Below are 26,595 nucleotides of genomic sequence, written 5' to 3'. Positions count from 1 at the left end.
CCCCATATTTCTCAAACCCCATTGTTTACATGTGCCTTCAAATCTTTATCATGAGGTTTTATGGGGCTGAGAGTATGTGATTCATCCGAGTTTAGCTGGTGAGTTTCCATAGCCAAGCAGGGAATCAAACGTAGAATCATAGTTCAGTCTCCAGAATCATAGTTCAGTGCTCCTATCTCTGCACTAGACTGGTTCCCAAATCCCATATGGAATATATACGTCTTCAAGGTGTTGTAAGACTCCTTGCTGCATTTTCTGCTTCCATTCATTCTGCAGATTTGGCAACCCTTGGTGACCTTCTCCTTATCATGTGCAGGTAACAAGCCAATGGATGTTTACATTTCAACAGGATGACGATGGATGAGCAGGAATGTTAGAGTACATGTCTCCAAGCAGCTTCCAGGCCCCTCTTCTCAAATTGACAGATAAAATCATGAGGGTGGAGCAAGATGGCTCATATCACCTTCTCCCTGACTTTCCAATTTTTGTTCTGCTTTTATTCCACTGAGACTTTATGGCAGTCTTCTCCAAACTTGTACCCTGTGAAAGAATTGAATTAAAAGTCCAGTCATCAAACAATTCCCAATGCAGAATGAAGGTCACCTCCCATGGAGGGAGACCAAAAAGGGAAAAGCTTATTTATGGAAATCTCATGCATCACAACATGAACTCTATCCACTTATTGAGGTCATGATTTATAGCGAGCACTAGACTGAAGCACAACAAGGAGTATAAAGTAGGTGGCCTTTACTGCCCTGTCCATACTGTTATTACCACCAGTGTACCGGCCACTTTATAGAGTCGCATTCAGGGTGCATCTACACCAGGGGTCCCCAAACTAAGGCCCGGGGGCCGGATGTGGCCCTCCAAGGTCTTTTACCTGGCCCCTGCCCTAATTTTTAGACTTAGGGTTGATCTAAGTCTACCTGGTCTTTGGAGGTCTTTTTGCTTACCTATGGTCTTATGGGATCATCTATATGGTCTTTGAAGGTCTATTTGCTTAGCTACGGCCTTTTGATACCATCTAGATGGCTTTTGGAGGTCACTTTCCTTACCTATGGTCCTATGAGACCATCTAGATGGCCTTTGGAGGTCTCTTTGCTTACCTACGGTCTTATGAGATTGTCTTGATCAGAGGTCCCCAAACTAAGGCCCATGGGACCCCCAAGGTCATTGACCTGGCCTCTGTCCGAAACTTTAGACTTAGAGTTGACCTAAATCTGAAATGACTTGAAGGCACACAATAACAACAATCTTAATTTTAGAATATTTCATCATAGTCCGGCCCCCCAAACAGTCTGAGGGACTGTGAATCGGCCCTCCACTTAAAAAGTTTGAGGACCCCTGATCTACACTGTAGAATTAATGCAGTTTGACACTACTTTAAACTGTCATGTCTTAATTCTATGTAATCCTGGGAGTTGCAGTTTGGAGAGGGTCCAGCATTTTTTGGCAGAGAGACAAAAGACTTTGTAAAGTGACAACTCCCTTTCATTTATTTATCATGTCAGAAGCAAATCGAGAATACAGCTATAATATTTAGAAAAAACACAAAAGTTCAAAACTTGGCATTATATTACATTTCCTTTTACCAGAAGCTGTCCACTTCTAGTGCCTCTTGTGTTGCTGTAAGAAGGTCCTCCATTGTGCATGTGGCAGGGCTCAGACTACATTGTAATAAGGGGTCTGCGGTTTGCTCTTCTCCACATTCACATGTCATGGACTCCACTTTGTAGCCCCATTTCTTAAGGTTAGCTCTGCACCTTGTGGTGCCAGAGCGCCGTCTGTTCAGTGCCTTCCATGTCGCCCAGTCTTCTGTGAGCCCAGGAGAGAACAGCTCCCCTGATTCTATGGGATTGAGCCATGACAGTTATAGCGTTGCCAAACTGTGTTAATTCTGCAGTGTATATGCTTCCTTATTCATAGAAAGCTTAAAGACATTGACAATCTAACTTGTTACTGAGTGGTGTGGTTGATATACAGCAAGGACTAAGGAAAGAGAAATGCACGGGGTAACAATCAAAAGGAAAAGAGGGACTAGGCAGACCCTGAGACTTAATAGAGAGGTATTTTGTTGTTTTTTTAATGTCCTAGGCAACATACCCTTCTTATGCTGAGCAGTATTTGGGAAATATATTTGGAGGGTTACCATTCTGAAAATCCTCTCCACATTATTACACTATGGAATTGGGGGCTTACAGTGTTCACAAGTTAATTTTTTTTGATGTTTGGCTTTAGCTGAACTCAGAACCTGATGACTGTAGCTCCCAAATGAACATTTTAAAACTCTGGAACTGAGCAATATAATTTTTTATCGTGTCAGAAGCAACTTGAGAACATACTGCAAGTTGCTTCTGATGTGAGAGAATTGGCCATCTACAGAGAAGTTCCCCAGGAGGCGCTTGGATGTGTTACCATCCTGCTGGGAGACTTCTCTCATGCCCCCACAAGCTAGAGCTGACAGATGGGAACTAACCCCGTCTTGTGGATTCGAACTGCCAACCTTCAGATCAGCAAAAGCATCAGGTCAGCAGTTCAGCCGGCAAAAGGGTTTAACCCATTGCACCACTGTGGTTCCAGCAATAGAATAATAATATGTAAAATTGCAAAAACTTGACTTGGATATTTTCATATTGCAGTTACATGGCTACGAGTCCTCTTTAACTGTTATGGCAGTATACTTTGAAATGTTGACATTTGCGAGTAAGGCATGTAGATTTCTGAGCTGGAGAGTTCTAGTGCCTCATCAGGCTAAAAATCCCACGATTCTACAGGAGGTTGCCATGGCAGTTTAAGTGGAATCATACTTATATAATGTGTGAAAGAGACCCTGCGGCCTTTGGAGGATTTTTTTCTTTTTCTTCCCTCTTTCCGCTGTCATGCTGGGGATATTCCAAGTCCAATATCTCCTCCTGAAATGCAGGCAGGTAAATGGTGTCTCCTGAGGGCATTGGCACAATTGGAGAGTGACACACCAAAGGCATTTGCTCAAGTGGAGTCCTATCCTGTAAAGAGAACTGACCCTGGAGGAAAGGAAACAAGTCCAAAACAAAAACAAAGAGTGTCTTTAATGTGTTCACAGGACTAAAAGATGTCATAAGGTTCTTAATGGATCCTCCAGCTTCTGTAAAGTGCCTATGGCAACTTAAGGGCAGTCCCACAAAGGATACATTCAGCAGCTGGGTTACGCATGTTTATTAAGCATGTAATAAGAGGCATGAATGGAAAATGTCAAAATATAGCCAAAAGTGATAAACACACATGCAAGATGTACACTTGCCTATTTCTCTCCACAATCTTTTGGGAAATACTAAGCACACCTTTTCTTATGATTCCTGCCCTAGATCCGTCGGCGAAGACCAACACCAGCTCTGCTATTTCAGTTGTCGGAAACTTCTTCACCTGGTGAGTCATGAGTCTTCTTACACTGGCCTGAGTGGGAGAATGGAGATACTTGAAGTAATGGTCCAAAAAGTGAATTTTCCAAACTCTGGTATTGTGCCGTCGTGCCTGGGGCTATAACTCTTAGCGAAAGAGGCATGGACATGACATCTTTCCCCAGGGGATTGCTTCTTGCCCTCCTTTAGGGAAGTTGGAACTCCCAAGGATCAAAACACTGTAGATAACTCAAAACTGGTTTTATTGTTTCAAAAGGTTATCTCTTTAAGGCAATAAGCTGGAAGTTTCAAAGGGGTAAAGGAAAATATACATTACAGTCTCTGGTTGTCTTAAGTCCAAGGAGCTCTGCAACTGAGAAGCTTTTCCAGGTCCCTCTTTCTCAATGGCTGTGAATGCTGGAGCAATCCTCAGCCTCAGTCTAAATGGCGCATATTTGAAGACACAGTCTTTCTCTTGTGCCAAAGAACTGATCTTAAGGCGCTTGAGACTCCTCAACGTCGTCCAGGTTGGCCTAAACATGAAGCATAAAAAAGGCTACGTTATAATAGACCAGGCTTGCACAATATGGTTCGGTGGGCCACATGTGCCCTACAGAAGCCCTTGGTGTGGCTTACCGAACATGCCTTTGCTCTCTCTTTCTCTACCCTGCCCCCAGCTCCCTGTCCCCTCTTGCTTCTGCTGCTGCTTCTACTTCTTTCTCCTGCCTACCCATGAGAAGGAAAGTAAAGAAGGAAAGAAAAAGAGAGGGAAGAAGGGAGGGAGGGAAGGAGAAGAGAAAAGAAAAGAAAAGGGGGGAAAAAAAGAAAAGAAAAATGTAGGTAGGTAGGAAATAGAGAGGGGAGGAATTTTAGAATTCAGGAAGCATGAGGTAGTGGTTTGAACCTCAGGCTTCTTCTACACTGCCATATAAAATTTAGGTCATGACGGTATAGATTCATATAATCCAAAGCAAATAATGTGGATTATTTGCTTTGATAATCTGGATTATATGGCAGTGTAGAAGGGATCTCAGACTATGGCTCTGAACCCACTTGTTGTCTCAAGGCAAGTCACACTCTCTCAGCCTCAGAAGAAGACAAAGGGAAATCCCCTTTGAATAAAACTTGACAGAAAAATCTGTGATGGTCACCCTAAGTCTGAAATGACTTGAAGGCAACAACAACAACAATCCTAATTAATAATTAGGTAAAGGTAAAGCTTTTCCCCTGACATTAAGTCTAGTCGTGTCTGGTTGGTGGTTGGTGCTCATCTCTATTTCTAAGCCGAAGAGCCAGCATTGTCCATAGACACCTCCAAGGTCATGTGGCCGGCATGACTGCATGGAGCGCCGTTATCTTCCCGCTTGAACGGTACCTGTTGATCTATTCACATTTGCATGTTTTCGAACTGCTAGGTTGGCAGAAAATCAGTCATTACTTATACCTTACTTGGAAAGTGAGGTGCTAAAAACCTATTTGTAGACCCAAGAGGTTGAGTCCATCTAATTTCGGTCAAGTTGTGCAGGCCTGTATTTGACCAAGCCAAAACACCAGCTTATCTGGGCCAATATTGAACAAAGCTACATGGGGCATCTCTGTCATCATCTGAGCTGCTGCTTTCTTTGGGCTCTAACACACAATACAATTATAGCACTTTTCCATTTTTTGAGACTCTTGTCTTACAACTATTCCTTTCTTTAACACTGAGCAGTTGTGGCAGGTTGATAAGTCAATGACCATGACTCCATCCTACGGAATTCTGTGATTTGTAATTTAACAAGGGGACTTTTAGACTTCTCACCCAGGCAGCAGTTCTCATGCCTCACAAACTGCAAACTCCAAAATGCCATAGAATGAAGTCATGGCAATGCAATTGGAATCATGTTATCATATCTGCATCCACTATCTTTTAAAAAATGATTTAAAATTTCAGTTCAGTCCTCCACCCAATTGTCTGGAAATAAAATCTAAATCTTTTGAAATATGGTTTAGATTTACAGTTCAGCCCTCCACCTAAGTACGGCAAATCCTACTTGAATTCAGTGGATTTCCTTTTGAACAGATACAGAAAGGTTTGTGCATTCCAGAGACTGGAATGTTAATAGAAAAGGCTTAAAATATTTTGTTCGCTGATACTGAAAATCTAATAATTTTACATGGAGACAGTTTTAGAACATTATGTTAAAATAGTTAACCATTAGTGAGCTCAAAAATCTAATCTGGTTTCTGTTGGGGACATTTTTTTTAACACGTTGTCATTGACGCTGGAAACCGTAGGACTGACAAGAGAAAACGGCGCATAATACTTCAGTTGACACCATTGCCTACGAGTGGCACATTTTATTTCTGTCTCCTTCAAAAACGTTATTTTGGGAACTTAAATTGCCCGCCCAAATCTGGCATTTTCCAGATGCACACAAACTCCACAACCAGATTGCTGTCTGGGGATGGTGGGATTTGCAGTCCAACAAATCTGGAAAATGCTAGGCTAGAGAAGGCGTCTTTAAAGCATGGTACTTAAAAACCTGTGCGACTGAATTTTGTCAGTAATTTCCAGCATCTCTTTGCTTCTTTCCATCACCACCTCCATCCCAAAACATGCAAACTGTTCGCTCCTGCTTGAAACACCATAGATTACTTAAGACAAAAATGGCATAAAGCTTTAAAAAGCACATTTTAATGTCCCTCTAAAAATTACTTTAAAAATAACAGTCCATTAACTGCAATGTATTACTCATTACACCAAAACCGTGGAGCCCCTGGTGGCGCAACGGGTTAAACCCTTGTGCTGGCAAGACTGATGACTTGAAGGTTGGGTTGCTGAGCTGAAGGTTGCCGGGGTTCGAATCCAACCCGGGGAAAGCGTGGATGCGCTCCCGCTGTCAGCTCCAGTTCCATGCGGAAACATGAGAGAAGCATTCCACAAGGATGGTAAAAACATCAAAACATCCAGGCATCCCCTGGGCAATGTCCTTGCAGATAGCCAATTCTCTCACAGTTTCTCAAGTCACTCCTGACATGAAAATAATACATCAAAACAGTTAATATTGCTCTACTTAATACATTACTTTTAAAGGGAAACTTGGGGTGTAAACACACTGTAGAATTAATGCAGTTTGACACCACTTTAAGTGCCATGACTCAGTGCTATGGAACAATGGGATCTGTAGTTTTATAAGGACTTTAGTATTGTCTAGCAAAAAGTGCTGGTGTCTCAACAAACTGCAAATCCCAGGATTCCATAGCATTGGGTCATGGCAGTTGAAATGGTATCATACTGCGATAATTCTACAGTGTCGGAGGTGAACCCACAAAATATTCAATATGTGAAAAGTTATATATGTCACACTATATAAAAAGAAATTTATATATGTAATAATTTTTTGAATAACTGTTATTACTTTGGAATTATCATGAGTAGTTCATTTTAAACAACTAATATTAAAACTGCATCTCAAAGCATTTGGAGCTAACACCTTCTAGCCACAGTGGAGAAATGTTACCTTGGTTGGGGCAAAAGCAATTACTAACTACTACTAAAAGCCATATTTCTTTTCCTTGCCAAATCAGATTTTAGAAAAAGGTAATATATTATTTGGCTGGGCAACCTGGGAGATTCTGAATTGTTGTCCTCCCCCAAAACCTCTCCTAGATCTTGAAGCTAATTGCAGATTCTTTCCAGGAAGGCTCATTCCCTGAGCTGATTCCAAAGGTTTAGTCCCAGGAGCTGGAAAGGAGACTATTTTTCGGAGTCTTTCCTGTTTGAGGAGGGTAGTCTCCCAGCCCTTGCTCTCTCTTCTCCCGGACAATATATCTTCTGTTATCCAGGGGCAGGGCTTCGGTGTACAGGACAGAATCTACCTATTTCACAGGCTGGTTCCTTTCCAAAGAACATTCCATAATATATTCTCCAGTTATGTTTATTTTGCCAAGAGACATTCACAGTCAGACGGGTGGATGAACAGTGGCCGTGTGTATTTCTTTTTAACTTCAACTGGAAATTACCATTGGCTGGCTGTGCTTCAAACTGAAGAGGTTGGACCCTGAAAGTGATTTTCTCAGAGCATGTGCTAGGTGACATATTCATTCATTTTTGCAGTGAGACATTCTAATAATAATAATAATAATAATAATAATAATAATAATAATAATAATAATAATAATAATACTCATTATTTGTATCCTGCCCCATCACAAACCTGCAAAAGTATTGGAAAATGAGCACGCAAAGATACTGTAGGACTTCCGAATCCAGACTGACAAAGTTCTGGAACACAACACATCACAGACATCACAGTTGTGGAAAAGAAAAAGGTTTGGATCATTGATGTCGCCATCCCAGGTGACAGTCACATTGACGAAAAACAACAGGAAAAACTCAGCTGCTATCAGGACCTCAAGACTGAACTTCAAAGACTCTGGCAGAAACCAGTGCAGGTGGTCCCGGTGGTGATCGGCACACTGGGTGCCGTGCCAAAAGATCTCAGCTGGCATTTGGAAACAAATAGACATTGACAAAATCATGATTTGCAATTGCAAACTGGGATCTGCGCGCATCATCCGAAAATACATCACACAGTCCTAGACACTTGGGAAGTGTTCGACTTGTGATTTTGTGATACAAAATCCAGCATATCTATCTTGTTTGCTGTGTCATAATAAAATGATGATGATGATGATGATGATGATGATGATGATAATAATAATAATAATAATAATAATAATAATAATAATAATAATAATAATTGTTATTTGTATCCTGCCCCATCTCCCCGAGAGGACTCGGAGCGCTAACAACAATATAATTATACAAATCATCTTGACAACAACACACATAAATATATCCAATTTAAATTAAATCAACAGTTAATTATGAGGTAAACAATATAAAAATAAAGCAGCATTTTAAAATTACATAACACACCATTCATTAAAAATACCAGCCACTATTCAAGTGAAAAGAAACAGTAAGATCCAATTTTAGATTTATCTCATATCTCCAACCATTGGATAACATTAAGTTTTCCCATTTTCAAATGCCTGTTTGAATAGCCAAATTTTCAGTTCCTTCCAGAAAATGGATAGTGTGGGGGCCTGTCTAATCTCCCTGGGGAGGGTGCTCCAGCACCATGGGCCTCTATTGAGAAGGTCCTCTCCCTTCTGATGGAGATGGGGCCGTGAGGAGGGCCTTCCTGGCAGATCTTAGGGCCCGAACTTGTTAATAGGGGAAGATGGGGTCGCGTAAATAAGCTGGACCCAAACCGTTTAGAGCATTATAGGTAACATGTAGGCAGCTAATTAAGATGTTTTAATAGGGGGGTGGTATGTGCACTATAATTTGCTCTAGTCAATAGCCTGGACACTGATCTTTTTACGAATTGTAGTTTCCAAGCTGTCTTCATAGATGGCCCCACGTAGTGTGCAACACAGTAATTCATCCAAGATTTAACCAGGGCATGGACCACTGTGGCCAGATCAGACTTTTCGCAGTATAGGTGTAGTTGGCGCACAAGCTTCAATTGTGTGAAGGCCCTCCTGGCCACCGCTGACACCTGAGTGTTGAGTCCAGGAGGACCTTCAAATTGTGGACCTGTGTCCTCAGGGGGAATATTACCCTATCGAGCACATGTTGCCACCCTATATCCTGATCAGCCTCCCAAACGACCAGGAGGACCTCTGTCTTATCTGGATTAAGTTTCAGTTTTGTTAACCCTCATCCAGCCCATCACAGTTGCCAGGCACTGGTCCTGGACCTAGGCAGCTTTCATGGCTTTAGGTGGAAATGAGTAATAGGATTCTTTGTCATCTGAGTACAGATTGCACTGAACTCCAAAACTCTGGATGACCTCGCCCAGCGGATTCATGTAGGTGTTGAAAAAAATGGGGGATATAATAGAACCTTGCGGAACTCCACAAGCCAATGGCTAGAGGTCCGAATGGTTATCCCCCAGCACCATCAGCTGGGACTGATCCTCCAGGTATGAGCAGAGCCACTGCAAAATAGTGCCCCCAAGTTCCATCCTGGAGAGATAGACCAGAAGGATACCATGGCCAATGGTATTGAAAGCTGCTAAGAGATCCAAAACAACCAACAGGGATACACTCCCCCTGTCTAGTTCCCTGCAGAGGTCATCCACCAAGGTGACTAAAGCTGTCTCTGTCCTGTGACCAGGCCTAAACCCAGACTGTGATGGGTCAAGATAATCGGTTTCATCTAAGAATCTCTGGAGTTGAGTAGCAACTACTCACTCTAGAACAGTGGTTCTCTACCTGTGGTTCCCCAGATGTTTTAGCCTTCAACTCCCAGAAATCCTAACAGCTGGTAAACTGGCTGGAATTTCCGGGAGTTGTAGGCCAAAAACATCTGGGGACCCAAAGATTGAGAACCATTGCTCTAGAACCTTGCCTAAGAAGGAGGGATTGGAAATGGGCCAATAGTTATTTTACACAGAGGGATCCAGGGTCAATGTTTTCAGAATTGGTCTTACAACAACTGTTTTCAGGCAAGGTGGAATTTTTCCTTGTCCCAGTGAGGCATTGACCATCCTCGTGATCCACTCGGCCTACCCTCTTCTGGCTTGTTTAATGAGCCAGGAAGGGCGAGAGTCTAGTGCATATGTGGTTACCCTTACAGCTCCAAGAATCTTGTCCACATCATCAGACTGAACAGACTGAAACAAAACCATTAAAATAGGACAGATAGATGCCTCAGGTACATCTATTGGTACTGCCCCAATGCTGGCATCCAGATCAGAGCAGATCTGAGCAACTTTGTCTGCAAAATGATGGCCGAAATTGCCATGTTCAGCCGCTGAGTGGTCAGGGGTTCTGCTCTGAGAATCAGGGCGAAGAAGCCCCCTGACCACTCGAAACAGTTCTGCTGGTCTATTATTGGCAGACACAATGCAGGCAGTTGAGTGAGCTTTCTTGGCTGCTGTCATTACTGCAGAGTAGACCTTAAGTGAGGCTCTAGCCCATGCTCAGTCAGATAAGTCCCGAGTCATCTGCCAACGGCACTCAAATCACCATCTTGCTTGCTTCATTGCCACTAGTTCCCTGGTGAACCATGGGGCTGAATTGGCTCTTCTGAGCAAGAGGGGACATTCAGGAGTGATCATGTCCACTGCCCTGGTTGTCTCCTTATTTCAGAGATCAACCAGAGCTTCGATAGGATTGCCTCCTCCATGACAGAAAAATACACAAGAATCCATCCAGATCCATAAGTCTCCTGGGGCGGACCATCTTAATTAGTCCTCCACACTTACAGAGGTTAGAAGTCGCAGTCAGTCTAAACCTGATCAGGTGGTGATCAGTCCATGACAAAGGAACAATGAAAAGTTCACATCGATCCCTTCATCCTCACCTGCTTTAAAAACCAGGTCCAATGTGTGTCCAGGTACCAAGAGCTGGACACACTTTGGACTTGGTTTTTAAAGCAGGTAGGCATTCTAATGGTAACAAGTTTTTCTTTTTAGCCCCAATTGATTATGGCAACTGAATGGTGATGGTAAGGGCTGTCCTATCATAAGTCCCTTTAACCCACTATAGGTAGATCATCCCTTATCCAGTATTCCAAAGTCCATAATTGTCCATAAAGGTGGTTGTGATAGCGACACTTTTGCTTTCTGATGCTTTGGTATGATCAACATTTTGAGATATTGTGCCAAATTTTCCTTCAGGCTATGCATGTTGTCTATGCAACCTAAATGGCTTTTGTGTTTGGACTTGGGTTTCATCTCCAAGATAACTCATTCAAAAATTTTAAAATCCAAAATACTTCTAGTCCAAAGCATTCAACCTCTATTACGTATACTCAACTTGCAGTAGAATCCCTATTGGTTTCAGGTAGGTCCAACCAGTGTGCTATAGAACACTTCCCTGGACATGAATATAATCATTTGGATCATCAGTGTTCTAAAATAAAAGGCATTCTTCAAATTCTGTTTGCACTAATTTTGTTCTCTTTTCTTTTTCTTCCACATTTCCTGCTTTCCCCACTAAAGAAGAGGAAGGATCTCCATATCAGGTCAGTATTATTGCTTACACCTAGTAGCAAAATGCAAGGAGAACTGGCCCTTTTATTAGGCAGGGTGACACAGCACATTTGATTTGTCATGGAGCCAGGCAGGAATTTTGATAGGTCAGTTATTTAATGTGCTTTGATTTGATTTTAGAATAAGGATCAGGAAAAATGAAATGAAACTTTTTTTAGAAATGAGAGAAAAATTGAATTTCTAGTTTAGGAATAACAACAGGGAGGGTCTTTAATTAACCATTATCTGCTTATACGACAAACTACAGTTCCTGGGATTCCTTGTGGACAACCATGAGTAACAAATCAATCAAAATGTTTTATATAGTATGAATCTTCTATCCGCAGGACTAATTTATCTGATCCGACAAAATATGTCCTCTCTAGGCACAAATCTGTGATATTATCCACCCAATTTAATTTCAATAGAGTTTGCTATTTTCTGTGATTTTGCATGTCCATGTTTTGCCCATGGATTTGGGGATTGTGCTGAGCTTTTAGAATAGCACACTGTTTTTGTTCTTCCCAATATTTTCCCGAAGAATCCTTTCCACTGCAGATTTGTATGCATGTTTTTGAGCATTCTCTCAGCTTGTGTCCTCCAGATGTATTAGACTACAATAACTATCAGTCCTAGCACATTGGGTTGATGAAGGTTTTTGTAGGGTACACACAATGTCTCATGAGGAAGCAACAAGTTCTTCTAGATGTCACAATTATTCCAGGGAATTTAAAGTATAATCTAAGATTGGACTGCCTTTGGGATTGTAGATCTATTTTACAGATATATCCCACAATCCATTGTAAGGAGCCTGTTGAAGTTCTTCTTTGTTTGAATTATATAATTCTGAAAGCCAGATATCTGTTTTGCGTACCAAAATCAAATGGAGGATGTGATCCTTGACAATATCCATTGGGAGTAAGAAGACCTTCTGCTATATTGCAAATCACCCAGATATTGAACAGCATTTGTATCTACCAGTATGACCATCCCAACCTAGAACATACTTAGTTTATGGATATTTGCTGTGAAGTCTGCTTTGATTTATGGCAGCTCTATGAATTGAAGGTTTCCAGTGGTGCTAATCTTGCAAACACAGGGTCATGGCTTATTTTATGGAGCCAGTCCACATTAATTGGGTATTTCTCTTTTCCTACTCCCTTCTGTTTTAACCTTCATTATAGACTTTTCTAATAAAACATGTTATCTCAAGATATTTCCAAAGTATAATAGACTCATTCTTTGGACAACTTTATCGTATTAGAAAAGCATGTTTAAGGAGAGTTCAAGCTTAATTTGCTCTTGGATATATGTATTTATTGACAGTCCATTGTGTCCCTAGAAACTCCTCCAGCACCAGATTTCAGATGAGTTTATTTTCTTCCTGCCAGCTTTCTTCACTGTCTAGCTTTCACAACCATACATAGAAAACAGAAATGCTAAGGCACAGATGGTTCAAACTTTGGTATTTAATAAATAACTTCACCATTTTTAATGTGCTATGTTGCATAAGGAGAACTTAGACTGGTGGACAGCTGTCTTTCAAAGAATCTTGTTCCTCAGCACTGATTTTATTGAGGACATGGTGACAACATTATGAAAAAAACCTAATTTCCCCACAACATACTTTGAAAACCACTTGATAATAGGTTTACCCATTCAAATAAGGGGCAGAGCTGCTGCCCTTCTTAGGCCCCTTCTACACTACCATATAATTCAGATTATTAAAGCAGATAGTACACAATATCTGCTTTGAAGTGGATCATATGTGACTACACTACCATATAACTCAGTTCAGAGCAGATAATCTGGATTTTATATGGCAATGTAAAAGGGGCCTAAGAGGAAATTTCATGCATACAAGTAATGAAATTTGTTTTCTGCGCAATCACTGAATGAACAAGAGCCTTGTCCAAAACAACCCTCAAGGTTACATAAGTTTACTTCAGTTTTTAATGTGGAAATCCTAGTTCCAGCTGACAAAGGGGAGTTCCTCTGAACAGCAGTTTCCAAACAGACTCTACTTCACTACTACATAATCATAGGCACCATCTATACAGCCACTATAATCTACTTTGAAGCCAGTTCGAGGTTGGGATACCTACCAAATGTACGTGTGTTCTCCAACATACATCCAGCCCAAAACAATGTGTTAAAAACTCACCAGAAAGTCAAAAAAACAACCCCAAACCCCATTGAAGCTGGAATTTGGGGCCAACATGTGGAGTGCATGTGAGGACAGACCTAGCACTGGAACTTTTGGACACAGAAACCAAAGTAAAGAAACACCTTCCCCCTGAAGAGGAAACCACCTTTCCTTTCCTAGCTTTGCCTTGAAATGTTGTAATGTGGATCCTTGTTGGATAGGCTGCTGTAGAAGAAGTAGGGAAATCTTTTGTTTTTCTTGTTACAGATTAATCCACAAATCTGTGGGGACTCCACCTCAGTTTCTAGCTGGTTTCTGGGGTGCCTGTGTTGGCGCTTCCAAATGAACCATATCTCTTTGATCCATATCCCGAATCAGATTAAATGGTTGTGTGGAAGCAGCCATAGTTATTTACAGAGGTTATCAGTTGACAAGAGGATAACACTTCTCAAAATGGAAGATTGCTTATTTCTCACTCATTTTGCTAGCAGAGGCTTTGGAAGAAAAAAAATTTCTTGCTACTAAAACCAAATATAGCAAAGCAAATCCTCCCATGATTCCCCTAGTAAAATCTTGAGCTTGTGTGTATGTGCTTTCAAGGTGCCTGTTGAGTTATGGCAAACCCATTTCATAGGGTTTTCTTAGGCAAGAAATATTCAGGAGTGGTTGTGTCAGTTCCTTCCTCTGAAATATAGCCTTCGGCACCCGGTATTTGTTGGCAGTGTCCCATCCAAGTACTAACTAACTAAAGCTGGCCTTGCTCAGCTTCCAAGATCTGGAGGCTGGGATGCCTCTAGGTTATTTAAGGCTTCTAAATGAGAATTTGCAAAGAAAAACTCTTTGTCTCTCTATCCCAGTGGAAAAATTGAAGAGTGCAGTAAGTGCTTTGAAGAGGACTAAACACCTATTTTCCTGATCACTTCTCTGCTCTCAAATAATAGTCTGGTCTATGGAAAGGGTGTCCATATTATAAAACTTCCATAGCTGTTACCAAAATAAACTTTCTGTAAGAAATAGCTTCTTATTATGTATTATTTATTAGTGACATTTATATCCCACCCTTCTCACATCGAAAGGGACTCAGGGCGGCTTACAAGTTATATGTACATACAATATATTATATTATTAGCATAGCACAATATACCGTAAGCATTATATATTACTATATATTACTATACCACTATATTGCAATATTATTAGCAATATTACATGTTATTATTAATTATTATTATTATTATTACTATTATTATTATGGGGTTGATATGAATACCGAAGACAAAATGAACATAACTATGAGGTTTACCTAGGGAAATGGCTGCAAATGGGATATATATATATATATATATTCACTGCAATTTAAGGGAGATGTTGACAACCTGGAATGTGTCCAGAGGAGGGCAACTAAAATGATCAAGGGTCTGGAGAACAAGCCCTATGAGGAATGGCTTAAAGAGCTGGGCATGTTTAGCCTGCAGAAGAGAAGGCTAAGAGGAGACATGATAGCCATGTATTAATATGTCATAGCGAGGAGGAGCAAACTTGTCTTCTGCCACAGAACAATGGCTTCAAACTACAGGAAAGGAGAATCCACCTGAACATTAGGAAGAACTTCCTAATGTTCAGCATTTTGCAGAACTGTGCAGCCGTGGAACTCTCTGCCACAGAGTGTGGTGGAGGCCCTTTCTTTGAAGGCTTTTAAAGAGACTGGGTGGCCATCTGTCGGGGGTGCTTTGAATGTGATTTTCCTGCTTCTTGGCAGGGAGTTGGACTGGATGGCCCATGAGGTCTCTTCCAACTCTATGATTCTATTATTATATATTACACTTTTAACTGCCCTACAGTACTAAGCAAAGTTTGCTGCACAGTTTACAGTCTGTTAAAAACATAAAATGCAATGCTGACATAACAAAACACTGATCACAGAAGGAGAATGTAAAAGCAAGATAAAACTGGCAACGGAAAATAAAACATTTTAGCACATAAAACCAAATGAATACCAGCAGCCTGATATAACACAAAGGTAGAGAAGTATTAAAATAGTTTCTAAGGCCTGGGAGGATAAAAGCATCTTTATCTCCCAAAGACAACAATTTAGGTGTCAGGTGCAAGGTGTAGAATTAGGAATTTCAGAAACTGCTTTAAGTATAAAAAAAATTGCCATCTGATGAAACTTCCTCATCTGCCCTACCATCGAAGAGATGGGAACCCTGTCCTTTACTCACCTGGCAGCCCTATTTTACAACTAGGGTGCTACCAATGGAAAGATTCTCCTTGTGGTAGATACCCATACTGCCCCATTTGGAGTCTAGATAATTACAGTTTGTGACTTTTTAGTAATTAAGATTATTTAGATATTCTTAGAATGTACATGCTTGTTACTGTTCCTGACATGTAAGGCAGATTTCCCAAGTGTAAACACACTGTCAGGAGTTTTTCAGTCAACCCCACATTTCCTAGTACAATCGGTCCTTCACAATTGTAGGTCTATTTTTTTGTGGATATGATTAATGCAGTCTCCAGTGTCTTCCAGCATGACTCTGTGGTCAGACTCTGCCTGAAGTTGACTAGATGTTATTGTTGGAGGAACTAGAAATTGTTAAAGAATATTCCTCTAGGCCAGTGGTTCTCAACCTTCCTAATGCCATGACCCCTTAATACAGTTCCTCATGTTGTGGTGACCCTCAGCCATAACATTATTTTTGTTGCTACTTCATAACTGTAATTTTGATACTGTTATGAATTGTAATGTAAATATCTGATATGTAGGATGTATTTTCATTCACTGGACAACATTTGGCACAAATACTCGATATGCCCAAATTTGAATAATGGTGGGTTTGGGGGGGGGGGTTGGTTTTTTTCATTTGGGAGTTGTAGTTGCTGGGATTTATAGCTAACCTACAATCAAAGAGCATTCTAAACTCCACCAACAATGGAATTGAACCAAACTTGGCACACAGAACTTGACTAACTGAGAATACTGGAAGGGTTTGGTGAGCATTGACCTTGAGTTTTGGAGTTGTAGTTCACATACATTCAAAGAGCATTGCGGACTCAAACAATGATGGGTCTGGACCAAACTTGGCACGGATATTCAGTATGCTCAAATTTTGACACTGGTGGAGTTTGGGAAAAACTTTTAACACTGGAGAGTTTGGGATTTATAGTTTACCTACAATCAAAGAGCATTCAGAACTCCACCAATGATAGAACTGGGCCAAACTTCCCACACAGATCCCCCATGACCAACAGAAAATACTGGAATTATTTAGGAGGAATTGACAGTGATTTAGGGGAGATGTAGTTCACCTACGTCCAGAGAGCACTGGGAACCCAATGTTTTCTGGTGGTCTTTGGCGACCCCTCTAACACCCCCCTGGTGACCCCCCCCCCGGGGTCCTGACCCCCAGGTTGAGAAACGATGCTCTAACCATTTTTAAATCCTCCAGTACAATTCTGTGACCCTTTCCTACATTTCCAATGGCGTAGTGGACTAAAGCCTCATGACTTGAAGGTTGGGTTGCTGACCTGAAAGCTGCCAGGTTCGAATCCCACCCGGGGAAAGTGCGGATGAGCTCCCTCTATCAGCTCCAGCTCCATACGGGGACATGAGAGAAGCCTCCCACAAGGATGGTAAAAACATCAAAACATCCGGGCGTCCTCTGGGCAACGTCCTTGCAGACGGCCAATTCTCTCACTCCAGAAGCGACTCAAGTTGCTTCTGACACGAAAATAAAAATAAATAAGAACAGTCCCTTTAAATCCGGGATGCCTGGCAAGCCTGGTCTAAGTACCTCACTAAGCTATGAATCCCAGGATTGATAGGATGGGGCCATCAGAATTAAAATATTTTCAGGTGGTTGTAACTGTAAATTAAACTCCTCAAGATCAGTTGCGGCCTAAAAAGAAAGAATTCCTTAAGAAGCAGAAACTAATTAGCTGAAGAATTCTCAAAGTATGTGCCCTAGTGATCTGTGAGAGAATGAATGAATTAAACTTTTGGAGGCTCCTGTGAGCCCAAAGTGTTCATGCACTGCCCACTATGTTTCCACTGTTCTGGACTGTCTCTTCTAGCAGCCTTTATTTGATGGAATAATTTTGCCCCATCCTGGCAACAGGTGCGGTTGCATATTACCAAAGGCATGTGTACAGGAATTTTAGAAGAATCTGCCCTAAGACATCACTACCTGTAGCCTTACTTTGCTCTGGGGTTGCCTCTAACCATTTGTCTTTTGCTGTGACAAATAATTATGAAGCAGCACCTGCTGTAATTTGTTTTTCTTGCAGAACTGTTAAAGGGATAGGATCCCTGTTCTTTATTTCACTTGGCAACCCTAATAGAAATAAACATGTGTCATTTCATATTTCATAAATATGAAAATTAACATGGCATATGTCAATCATAGTAATCCAGGCTCTAGTGCTGAGCCCTTTTAAGTTGCCACAGTTATAATGCTATGATTCCACTTCAATTTATGTGGCAATATCCTCTGGAATCCTGGGATTGGTAATTTTTCACCCTTAACTCCAGAGCCCAGGATTTGATATGATGTTGCCATGGCAGTGAATGTGATTTATTTATTGCCATCACAGTGTATGGAACTTTACAAGTAAAAGAACAATAAAACAGTTCCATGGCTTAGAATTAAGACTTGACACAAACAGAAAAGGCAGTGGCAGTGTGGGAAGGGATTCTGTCCAGCAAATACTCTTCATTTCTCCCTCTGCAGCCAGGGCAGTGGTCCTTGGGATAGTGTCGGGTTCTCTTCTCTCAATCTTCCACCGGAAAAAGCACCAAGACACACGCTGGTAGATTCCAACAGATTTTATTGTACCGAATACCAGAACCTTCTCTTTGGCCCACTTATATAGGGGCTCTCGCTTACCAGAGGGTAATTGAGGTTTTATGGCTGGCCCGTTTTATGGCTGGCATTTGTTCTTTGTCAGCCGACCGGAGATGCCAAAGATTGGAGATCATGACAGATAGAGATGGTGGCTTTAAACTGCTTCTGGGCCTGAGTGTGATAGAGCTCTTTGTTTTTCCTCCAGAGCCAGGGCAATGGCAGTTAGATGGAGAATCTTTCATCTTCTGGGTTTAGGCATGATGAATCTGTGGTTTCTACTCTCTCTCGGTGATTAGGGCACTGGCAATTAGATGGAGGACCTTTCACCTGCTTCTGGACTTAGGCATGATGCATGCGTGGTTTCTTCTCTCCCTCTAGTCAGGACAATGGCAGCTAGATTGAGGGCCTTTTAACTGCTTCTGGGCTTAGGCATGATGCAGCTGTAGTTTCTTCTTCTCTCCCTCTGTGGTGAGGGCACTGGCAGTTGGATGGAGGGCTTTCCATCTGCTTCTGGACTTAGGCATGATGTTGTGTCTGTGTCTTCTTCTCTCTCTGTGGCAGATGGGATGGATAGAGGACTTTTCATCTGCTTCTGGGCTTTGCCATGATGTAGCTGCATTGCTATTAAGGTTGTAGTTGGCCAGTGAGCTTTGTTGGTCCTCCAAAAGAGCTGTGGTTACTAGCAAGTGCCTGAAAGTGTCAATTTTTGATGCTAGGCTTGTGCATCACTTCCAATCCGGAAACATTTTCAGGTCCATGATTCATTCAAAAACTTGGGATGTGGGTGCCTCAGAAAGCAAGTCAATCATCCTCTTATGTGTTCTTGACAGCCAGTCTTTTTTGGAAGCTCATAGATGAGTGTGCCTCCAGTTTTAACCTAGAGGAAGAAAAAAATTGGATGAGTGAGTCAGATGACAAAGAGTGAAGAAGCCCATTATCAGTTTCAAACACCACACCCCAGTGGCTAACCTTCAGATTTTGCCTCCTCACAACTCACTTTTAACTCTCTGGGGATGGTTGATCACTCCCGGTTTCTCTGACATAGCATTTGTACTTATTAAACTGTTTGAAAGGGAAGGAAAGAACTACACTGCCACACATCCTCCCTCTATTGTATATCATAGCAAGTAAAAGTTAATTTTGGGGCTTCAGCTGGTCTTGCAATCTCACAGATTCTGAGAGTATAGAGGAGAAATAGGTTAAAGTACAACAACGTTGTTATTGTTGTGTACCTCCAAGTCATTTCAACTTTATAGGGTTTTTTTTTCCTGTCAGGAGCAACTTGAGAAACTGCAAGCCGCTTCTGGTGTGAGAGAATTGGCCGTTTTCAAGGACGTTGCCCAGGGGACAGCCAGATGTTTTTATGTTTTTGCCATCCTTGTGGGAGGCTTCTCTCATGTCCTTACATGGAGCTGGAGCTGATAGAGGGAGCTCATTCGCGCTCTCCCCGGGATGGATTTGAATTGGCAACCTTAAGGTCAGCAACCCAACCTTCAGGTCAGCAGTCTGCCGGCACAAGAGTTTAATCCACTGCACCACCACCGGGAGCCTAAGGAGAACCAATCATAGTGTTTTCTGATACAGAATCTCTTTAGCTAGAGGGTTGAACTCAATGGTCCTTCCAGCTCTATGATTCTATGACTCAAAGTACCTCATAATATAGTACATGTATTTATTCATTTTACTAAATGTACAGATTACCCCACATTACCTCGGTGGCGCAATGGGTTAAACCATTGTGCTGGCAGGACTGCTGACTTAAAGGTTGGATTGCTGACCTGAAAGTTGCCGGTTCAAATCCAACACAGAGAAAGTGCTAATGAGCTCCCTCTGTCAGCTCCAGCTCCCCATTTTTTTAAAAAAAATTTTTTTCGTGTCAGGAGCAACCAGCTCCCCATGCAGGGACATGAGAAAGGCCTCCCACAAGGATGGTAAAACATCAAAACATCCGGGCGTCCCCTGGGCAACATCCTTGCAGACGGCCAATTCTATCACATCAGAAGAAACTTGGATTTGAGGAAAAGGCATCCTATCCTTGAAGTACAGTATGTTTTGGGGTCAATTTTTTAAATTGTGCTTATTTGTAACCATCTTTTGTGCATACCTTAATTCTCCAAAATGTCCCATATAGCTCACCAATGTGCAAATTCTTGAGGCAAGGTATGTTTCTTCTGTACTGAGTCCTTCTTTGTGTAAAAAGGTTATAGATGATAGAATCCAGCAAACTTATTTTCCACCCCAAATCTGCATTTCTACTTTGCCAGCCTTTTGCCTACTCACTTCAATGTAATAAGCGGTTCTTCTGTGCTAAACTTTGGAATTGGCTCAAACGAAAAGGACTTGGTGCAAAGTCTGGCTTGTTAACGTCTCCCACCCTCACTGCCCTGCAGGCCTGTGGAGCGAATTTATTTTTGCCTGCCTTTTTCCATGACTTCTCCTTGATCTTCAATCGCGTCAAATTCCTCTTGAATACAGGACAAAGTGCTATATTGGAATGGGAACCTGGGGATGCAAAGTCAGGAGCCAGGAGCTTAGTGCCTTTGAGAAAGACTGGCTGCTTTTCAAACTCACCCCATGACTTGTCTGTTGTTTTATCAGATTATCCCTTTAATCCCTGAGAATGCTTGCCTCCCTGCCCCCATTCCCCATTTGGCAGCGTTTTTTTAAAAAGGTAAAAGTCCTTGGCAAAGGTCAAATGGAATGCATAACTTTTCCACCTGTTTCCCAATCTCAATCAGCTCGCTGTGCAAAGTTTTCCAACAGACAATAGCATTCAGGGACAAAAAGCAAACTATTTTGCGGGTTTCAAGATAAATGCTGGATATATAAATGTAGGAATTTTTTAAAAAATTGGTTTACAAACAAAATATATATAGGTGTCCAATGCAACTATTAATTGTCAGCCCTTGTAATATCAGTGTAGGGCATAATATATTTTGCATATTTGGATATTATTTACATTTTTCTTCAGCCATTAATTTATTTACATTATATTATTTGCATTTTTCTTGAACCATTAATTTTTTACATCATAAAGTATAAAGATGGCAAAGTTATTAATGAGATAGAACAGCGAAGCTAGGAATGACTGCATCAGTTTGCTTTTGCCAGAACCTACAGAGAAGAGAAGGTTTCACCCCCTCTGCTCCCCTTCTCCCTGTTTAGTTAACTGAGTGTCAAAACTACTTTTGTACTTTGAACTCAGTTTGCATCAATTGAAATAAGCTGAGGACAAAGGGGAATGTGGGAGGAAGAATGAGAAATCGAGATAAAAGCATTTTAAAAAGTGGCATGACAGAGGACTAGTTGGAGTGTCCCAGAGAAATTGGATAGTTTTTTTTCTGTGTCAGGAGTGGCTTGAAAAATTGCAAGTCGCTTTTGATGTGAGAGAATTATCTGCCTGCAAGGACGTTGCCTAGGGGACGCCCGGATGTATTTAATGTTTTTACCATCCTTGTGGGAGGCTTCTCTCATGTCCCCGCATGAAGCTGGAGCTGATAGAGGGAGCTCATCCGCGCTCTCCCTGGGTAGGATTTGAACCGGCAACCTTCAGGTCAGCAACCCAACCTTCAAGTCATCAGTCCTGCCAGAACAAGGGTTTAACTCACTGCACCACTGGGGATAGATGAAGAGTAATTTTCAGGATATGGGAAGTAAGCTTCTCCAAATTCTCCACTGTAAACCAATCTACATAACGGTGTCTTTAGTTCAATTATCAATCAACCTTTTTGAGTAATTAATTAAGTAACTGATTAACTGTAAAATTGACATATTATACATTACCTTTTGAAAAACATTAAATATTAGAAGTGATCTTAAAAGAAATGGAAACTAGCAGTTCAATAATAACTACATTTTATTTGTTACCTAACTCTCTTCACAGCTCTACCCTGCCTAGATACATAGATAAAATACATAGATAAAATGTTGTAAAATACATATATTAACAAACATAGAATAAAGATTAAAACACTAATACTAATAAAATGTAGATGTAAAATTCATAGTTAAAAATTGCCTGGGTAGGTCTGCTGGAAGAGATAGGTCTTTAACTGTGTTTCAGGTTCTGACAGCTCATTTGACGGATTTCTTCTGGCAGATCATTCTACAGTCTAGGAAATGAAAAGATCCTCTGGGTTTGGGAGATAGTTGCCATCCAGGTTCAGAGTGATTGAAGTAAGCATCCCTCAGAGGATGTAGGGATCTGAGGTGGATTGTATGGGATAAAGTGATCCTGTAGGTAACCTGAACCCAAACCATGTAGGGCTTTAAAGGTAATAACCAATGCTCATCCTTTGCCCAGAAACTAATTGGCAACTAGTGGAGTGATTTAGGTGTAGGGTATAATATGCCCATAACCAGTCAGGCTACCATGTTTTCAGCTAACTGGAGTTTCCAAACTTGCCGCAGAGGTAGTCCAATGTACAACACATTGCAGAAGTCCAATCTTGGGGCACATGCGCTATCATATTTAGGTCTTCTAATTCTAGGAAGGGGCAACTGGCATGTCAACCAAAGCTGATAATAAGCACCCCTGACCGCCACTTCTGCAGGAAACCATTTAACAACAATGACAACAACAAAAATACATCTTTACTACAATAATACACCAGAAAAATCAAAATGTCCCCATAAATTAAAATTTCAGCCTTACCTTCAAAACAATTCCACCAATAATTTATTATTGTTTTATTATGACACAGCAAACAAGATAGATATGCTGGATTTCGTATCACAAAATCACAAGTCGAACACTTCCCAAGTGTCTAGGACTGTGTGATGTATTTTTGGATGATGTGCGCAGATCCCAGTAGGGTGGCCTTTTGCAGTTGGCAGATCATAATTTTGTCAATGTCTATTGTTTCCAAATGCTGGCTGAGATCTTTTGGCACGGCACCCAGTGTGCCCCTCACCACCGGGACCACCTGCACTGGTTTCTGCTGGAGTCTTTGAAGTTCAATCTTGAGGTCCTGAGTTTTTCCTGTTGTTTTTCATCAATGCGACTGTCACCTGGGATGGCAACATCAATGGTCCAAACCTTTTTCTTTTCCACAACTGTGATGTCTGGTGTGTTGTGTTCCAGAACTTTGTCAGTCTGCATTCGGAAGTCCCACAGTATCTTTACGTGCTCATTTTCCAATACTTTTGCAGGTCTGTGATCCCACCAGTTCTTTACTGCTGGGAGGTGGTACTTGAAGCATAAGTTCCAATGAATCATTTGGGCCACATAGTTGTGCCTCTGTTCGTAGTCGGTCTGTGCGATTTTCTTACAGCAGCTGAGGATATGATCAATGGTTTCGTCAGTTTCTTTGCACAGTCTGCATGTTGGGTCATCAGCTGATTTTTCAATCTTGGCCTTAATTGCATTTGTTTATGTTTATTAATAAGACACCATGCGGGGAAGTACCCCTGTCAACAAGAGCCTGGTGGTGGGCATCTAGAGTTTTTAGTCTAGAATCCAGTTTGATTCATCACTTAGCCCAGAATGAATACACAAGCAGTTGGTGTAAGATCAGTTCTAAGAAAGCCTCCTCCATCGGCCTTTCCTCATCCCTCCTAACACTTCTGGGTTTTGACATGGCTTTCAAATCAATCAAGCAGAGACTGTGGGACATTATCCTTTGTGAGCTGCACTCTCGTTCTTATGTATCTTGTTCCCCTAGTGCCCTGTCCATACATTATGTTGGGCCTTTCCACACAGCAAACTATTTAAAGAATTTGACTGTGCCCAAATACCGTTGCCTGATTTCCAAAGCAAGGTGTAATGTGCTCCCATCTGAACTACTACAAGGGAGATTTCTGGGTACCCCATACAATGAAAGAGTCTGCCCATGCAACAAACATTATGGTCTTTGGACTATAATAAAATGCTGTTGTTGCTGTTGTTGTTGTTGTTGTTGTTGTTGTTGTTGTAATACCCTGCTTTTTCTCTTCACAAGGAGACTCAAAGTGGCTGATTAAAACTTCCTTGTGTTGTTTTTGGTTAAGAAATCCTGTTTAACTTGGTTTGCTTGGTAAAAGTACATCAGTTAAGCAAGAAAGAGGCAAGTGAGTGAACCCAAATCAGGCAACACTGGCAGCATGTGTGTGTAGGAACAAGATTAAGGGAGAAATGGAGGCAGCGAATCCAAATTGGGGGGTTGGGGAGAATGACAGCATTTGAGCTTCGCTTCAGGCAAAAAATAAAGCTTGAGTCAGGACTGAAGAGGAAAGAGCAGAAATAGATTCTTCTTCAAAGAACAGTACACTCTTCCACTTTTGACAATTCATGGGAATATTTGAATTAAGGAACCTCCTGTCCCTTTCCTGGTACGCCTTTGTTCACCATGAGGTTTATTGAGGTGAGCAGAGCCTGGCTAATCATAGATAATTTAACGTTCATGATGTCGTTTATCTTCATGCATGTCCCAATACACAAGGATAACCCAGGGTGCATATACCATGCTAAAGAACCAGGTACAGCTACATAGCCTTTCTTAACTCCCTGAAAACACCAAAAAAGAAGTTATCTTTATAATTTCAAATATGTATTTCTATGTATGGTTATGAAAGCGGTACAATTCAAAAAGCTGATTGGAAGAAAACAAATTTCTCTAAGATATGATGCTGGGGGAAAGTGCTATGGATACTGTGGATTACAAAAAGACAAATACAGTAGTCTCTCACTTATCCAACACTCGCTTATCCAACATTCTGGATTATCCAACGCATTTTTGTAGTCGATGTTTTCAATAAATCGTGATATTTTGGTGCTAAATTCGTAAATACAGTAATTACTACATAGCATTATTTCGTGTTGAACTACTTTTTCTGTCAAATTTGTTGCATAACATGATGTTTTGGTGCTTAATTTGTAAAATCATAACCTAATTTGATGTTTAATAGGCTTTTCCTTAATGCCTCCTTATTATCCAACATATCCACTTATCCAACATTCTGCCTGCCCGTTTATGTTGGATAAGTGAGACTCTACTGTAAATGAATCCTAGAGCCTGAACGCTCTCTAGAAGCCAAGATGACTAAATTGAGACTGACATGACCCACTGGAAAGTAGATAATACTTGATACAGTGGTAAGCAGTAGGAAAAGAGGAAGACCACATTCCAGATGGATACACTTGATTTAAATAGGCTAAAAATATTCAATAGGATGAACAAGCTAAAGCAAGTTGAAAAAAAATTCAAAGTTTAAAAGTACCATAATATAGCCAAAATAAAGTGTGTCCTAGTAGGACACACTGTGAGTTAGTTACTGGTGATTTGAATACGTTGCTGGACTCGGGACTCTTTAATGAAATGTAAGGCTGAAAGAAAAGAGAGAATTAATGTTTTAGCAATAGTTTTGAGACTGACCATTATATTTAGTTTCAAATATGCTGCAAGACCTATCCTCCCGTTGTTTCGTTCTTATGTTGAAGTAAGATAACATTGCTGTTTACTTGAAAACTTAATGCCTATTGTGCCACTTCCAGCTAGCTGATCTCTTGAGTTCTTCTTGTTGCTGCGATGTGCTTTCACGTTAACTCTGACTTATGATGATCCTCGAGTCTAATAGGGCTTTCTTGACAAGATGTACTCAGCCTTTATCAAATGCTGAGGGTATATGAATTGCGCAAGGTAGATTTACATGGCTGAGCAAGGATTTGAACCCATCACCTCCAAGAACCCTAGCCCAGCAGTTGCACCACTACACCACATGGATTCTCTTCTGAGTACTACTTAAAAGCCAAACAAATTTTGCAAGTTCAGTATCTGTACATCTTTGGTGCATGGTAGTATTTCCCAATCTTTGGTCCTCCAGATGTTTTGGACTTCAACTCCCAGAAATCACAGCCATCTTACCAGCTGTTAGAAACTGTGGGAGCTGAAGTCTAAAACACCTGGAGAACCAAAGATTGGGAACCACTAGTGTGTGGGAAAGCATTCCCATTGGTGGGATCCAAAGCCAAATGAGCTATATCTTGCCACATTATACTCTAGACCAGGGATGTCACATTCATTTTCATAGTGTCCCACAGCAGCTTTATGGTTACCTTCAAAGGGCTATTGAATCCATGGATTGAAAATTCATTGATATAGAGGGCTTGTTTATATATATATATATATATATATATATATATATATATAGGTAATGAAATTTCGGCCTAGGCCAAAACAACAAAACTACACATCTCAGAAACACTAAACTTGGCAGCA

At 41.1% G+C, this 26,595-nt stretch overlaps 1 protein-coding gene across 3 annotated transcripts in view; it reads left to right on the top strand.

The window, feature by feature from the left end:
• The window catches only part of ppp1r1b (protein phosphatase 1 regulatory inhibitor subunit 1B), an 83,091-nt gene that overhangs the window by 6,127 nt on the left and 50,369 nt on the right, over positions 1 to 26,595 (top strand). For 2 of the 3 annotated variants that reach the window (XM_062984063.1, XM_062984061.1), the window contains exons 2-3: positions 3,345 to 3,405; positions 11,381 to 11,403. In XM_062984063.1, coding sequence (XP_062840133.1) covers positions 3,345 to 3,405; positions 11,381 to 11,403 — 84 coding nt within the window. The remainder of the gene's footprint in view (positions 1 to 3,344; positions 3,406 to 11,380; positions 11,404 to 26,595) is intronic. The other variant, XM_062984062.1, reaches the window with a different exon arrangement.

Source organism: Anolis carolinensis, chromosome 6 (assembly GCF_035594765.1).
Source record: "Anolis carolinensis isolate JA03-04 chromosome 6, rAnoCar3.1.pri, whole genome shotgun sequence".
NCBI classification, from domain to species: domain Eukaryota; kingdom Metazoa; phylum Chordata; class Lepidosauria; order Squamata; family Dactyloidae; genus Anolis; species Anolis carolinensis.
This window is presented reverse-complemented; position numbering and strand designations above follow the sequence as displayed.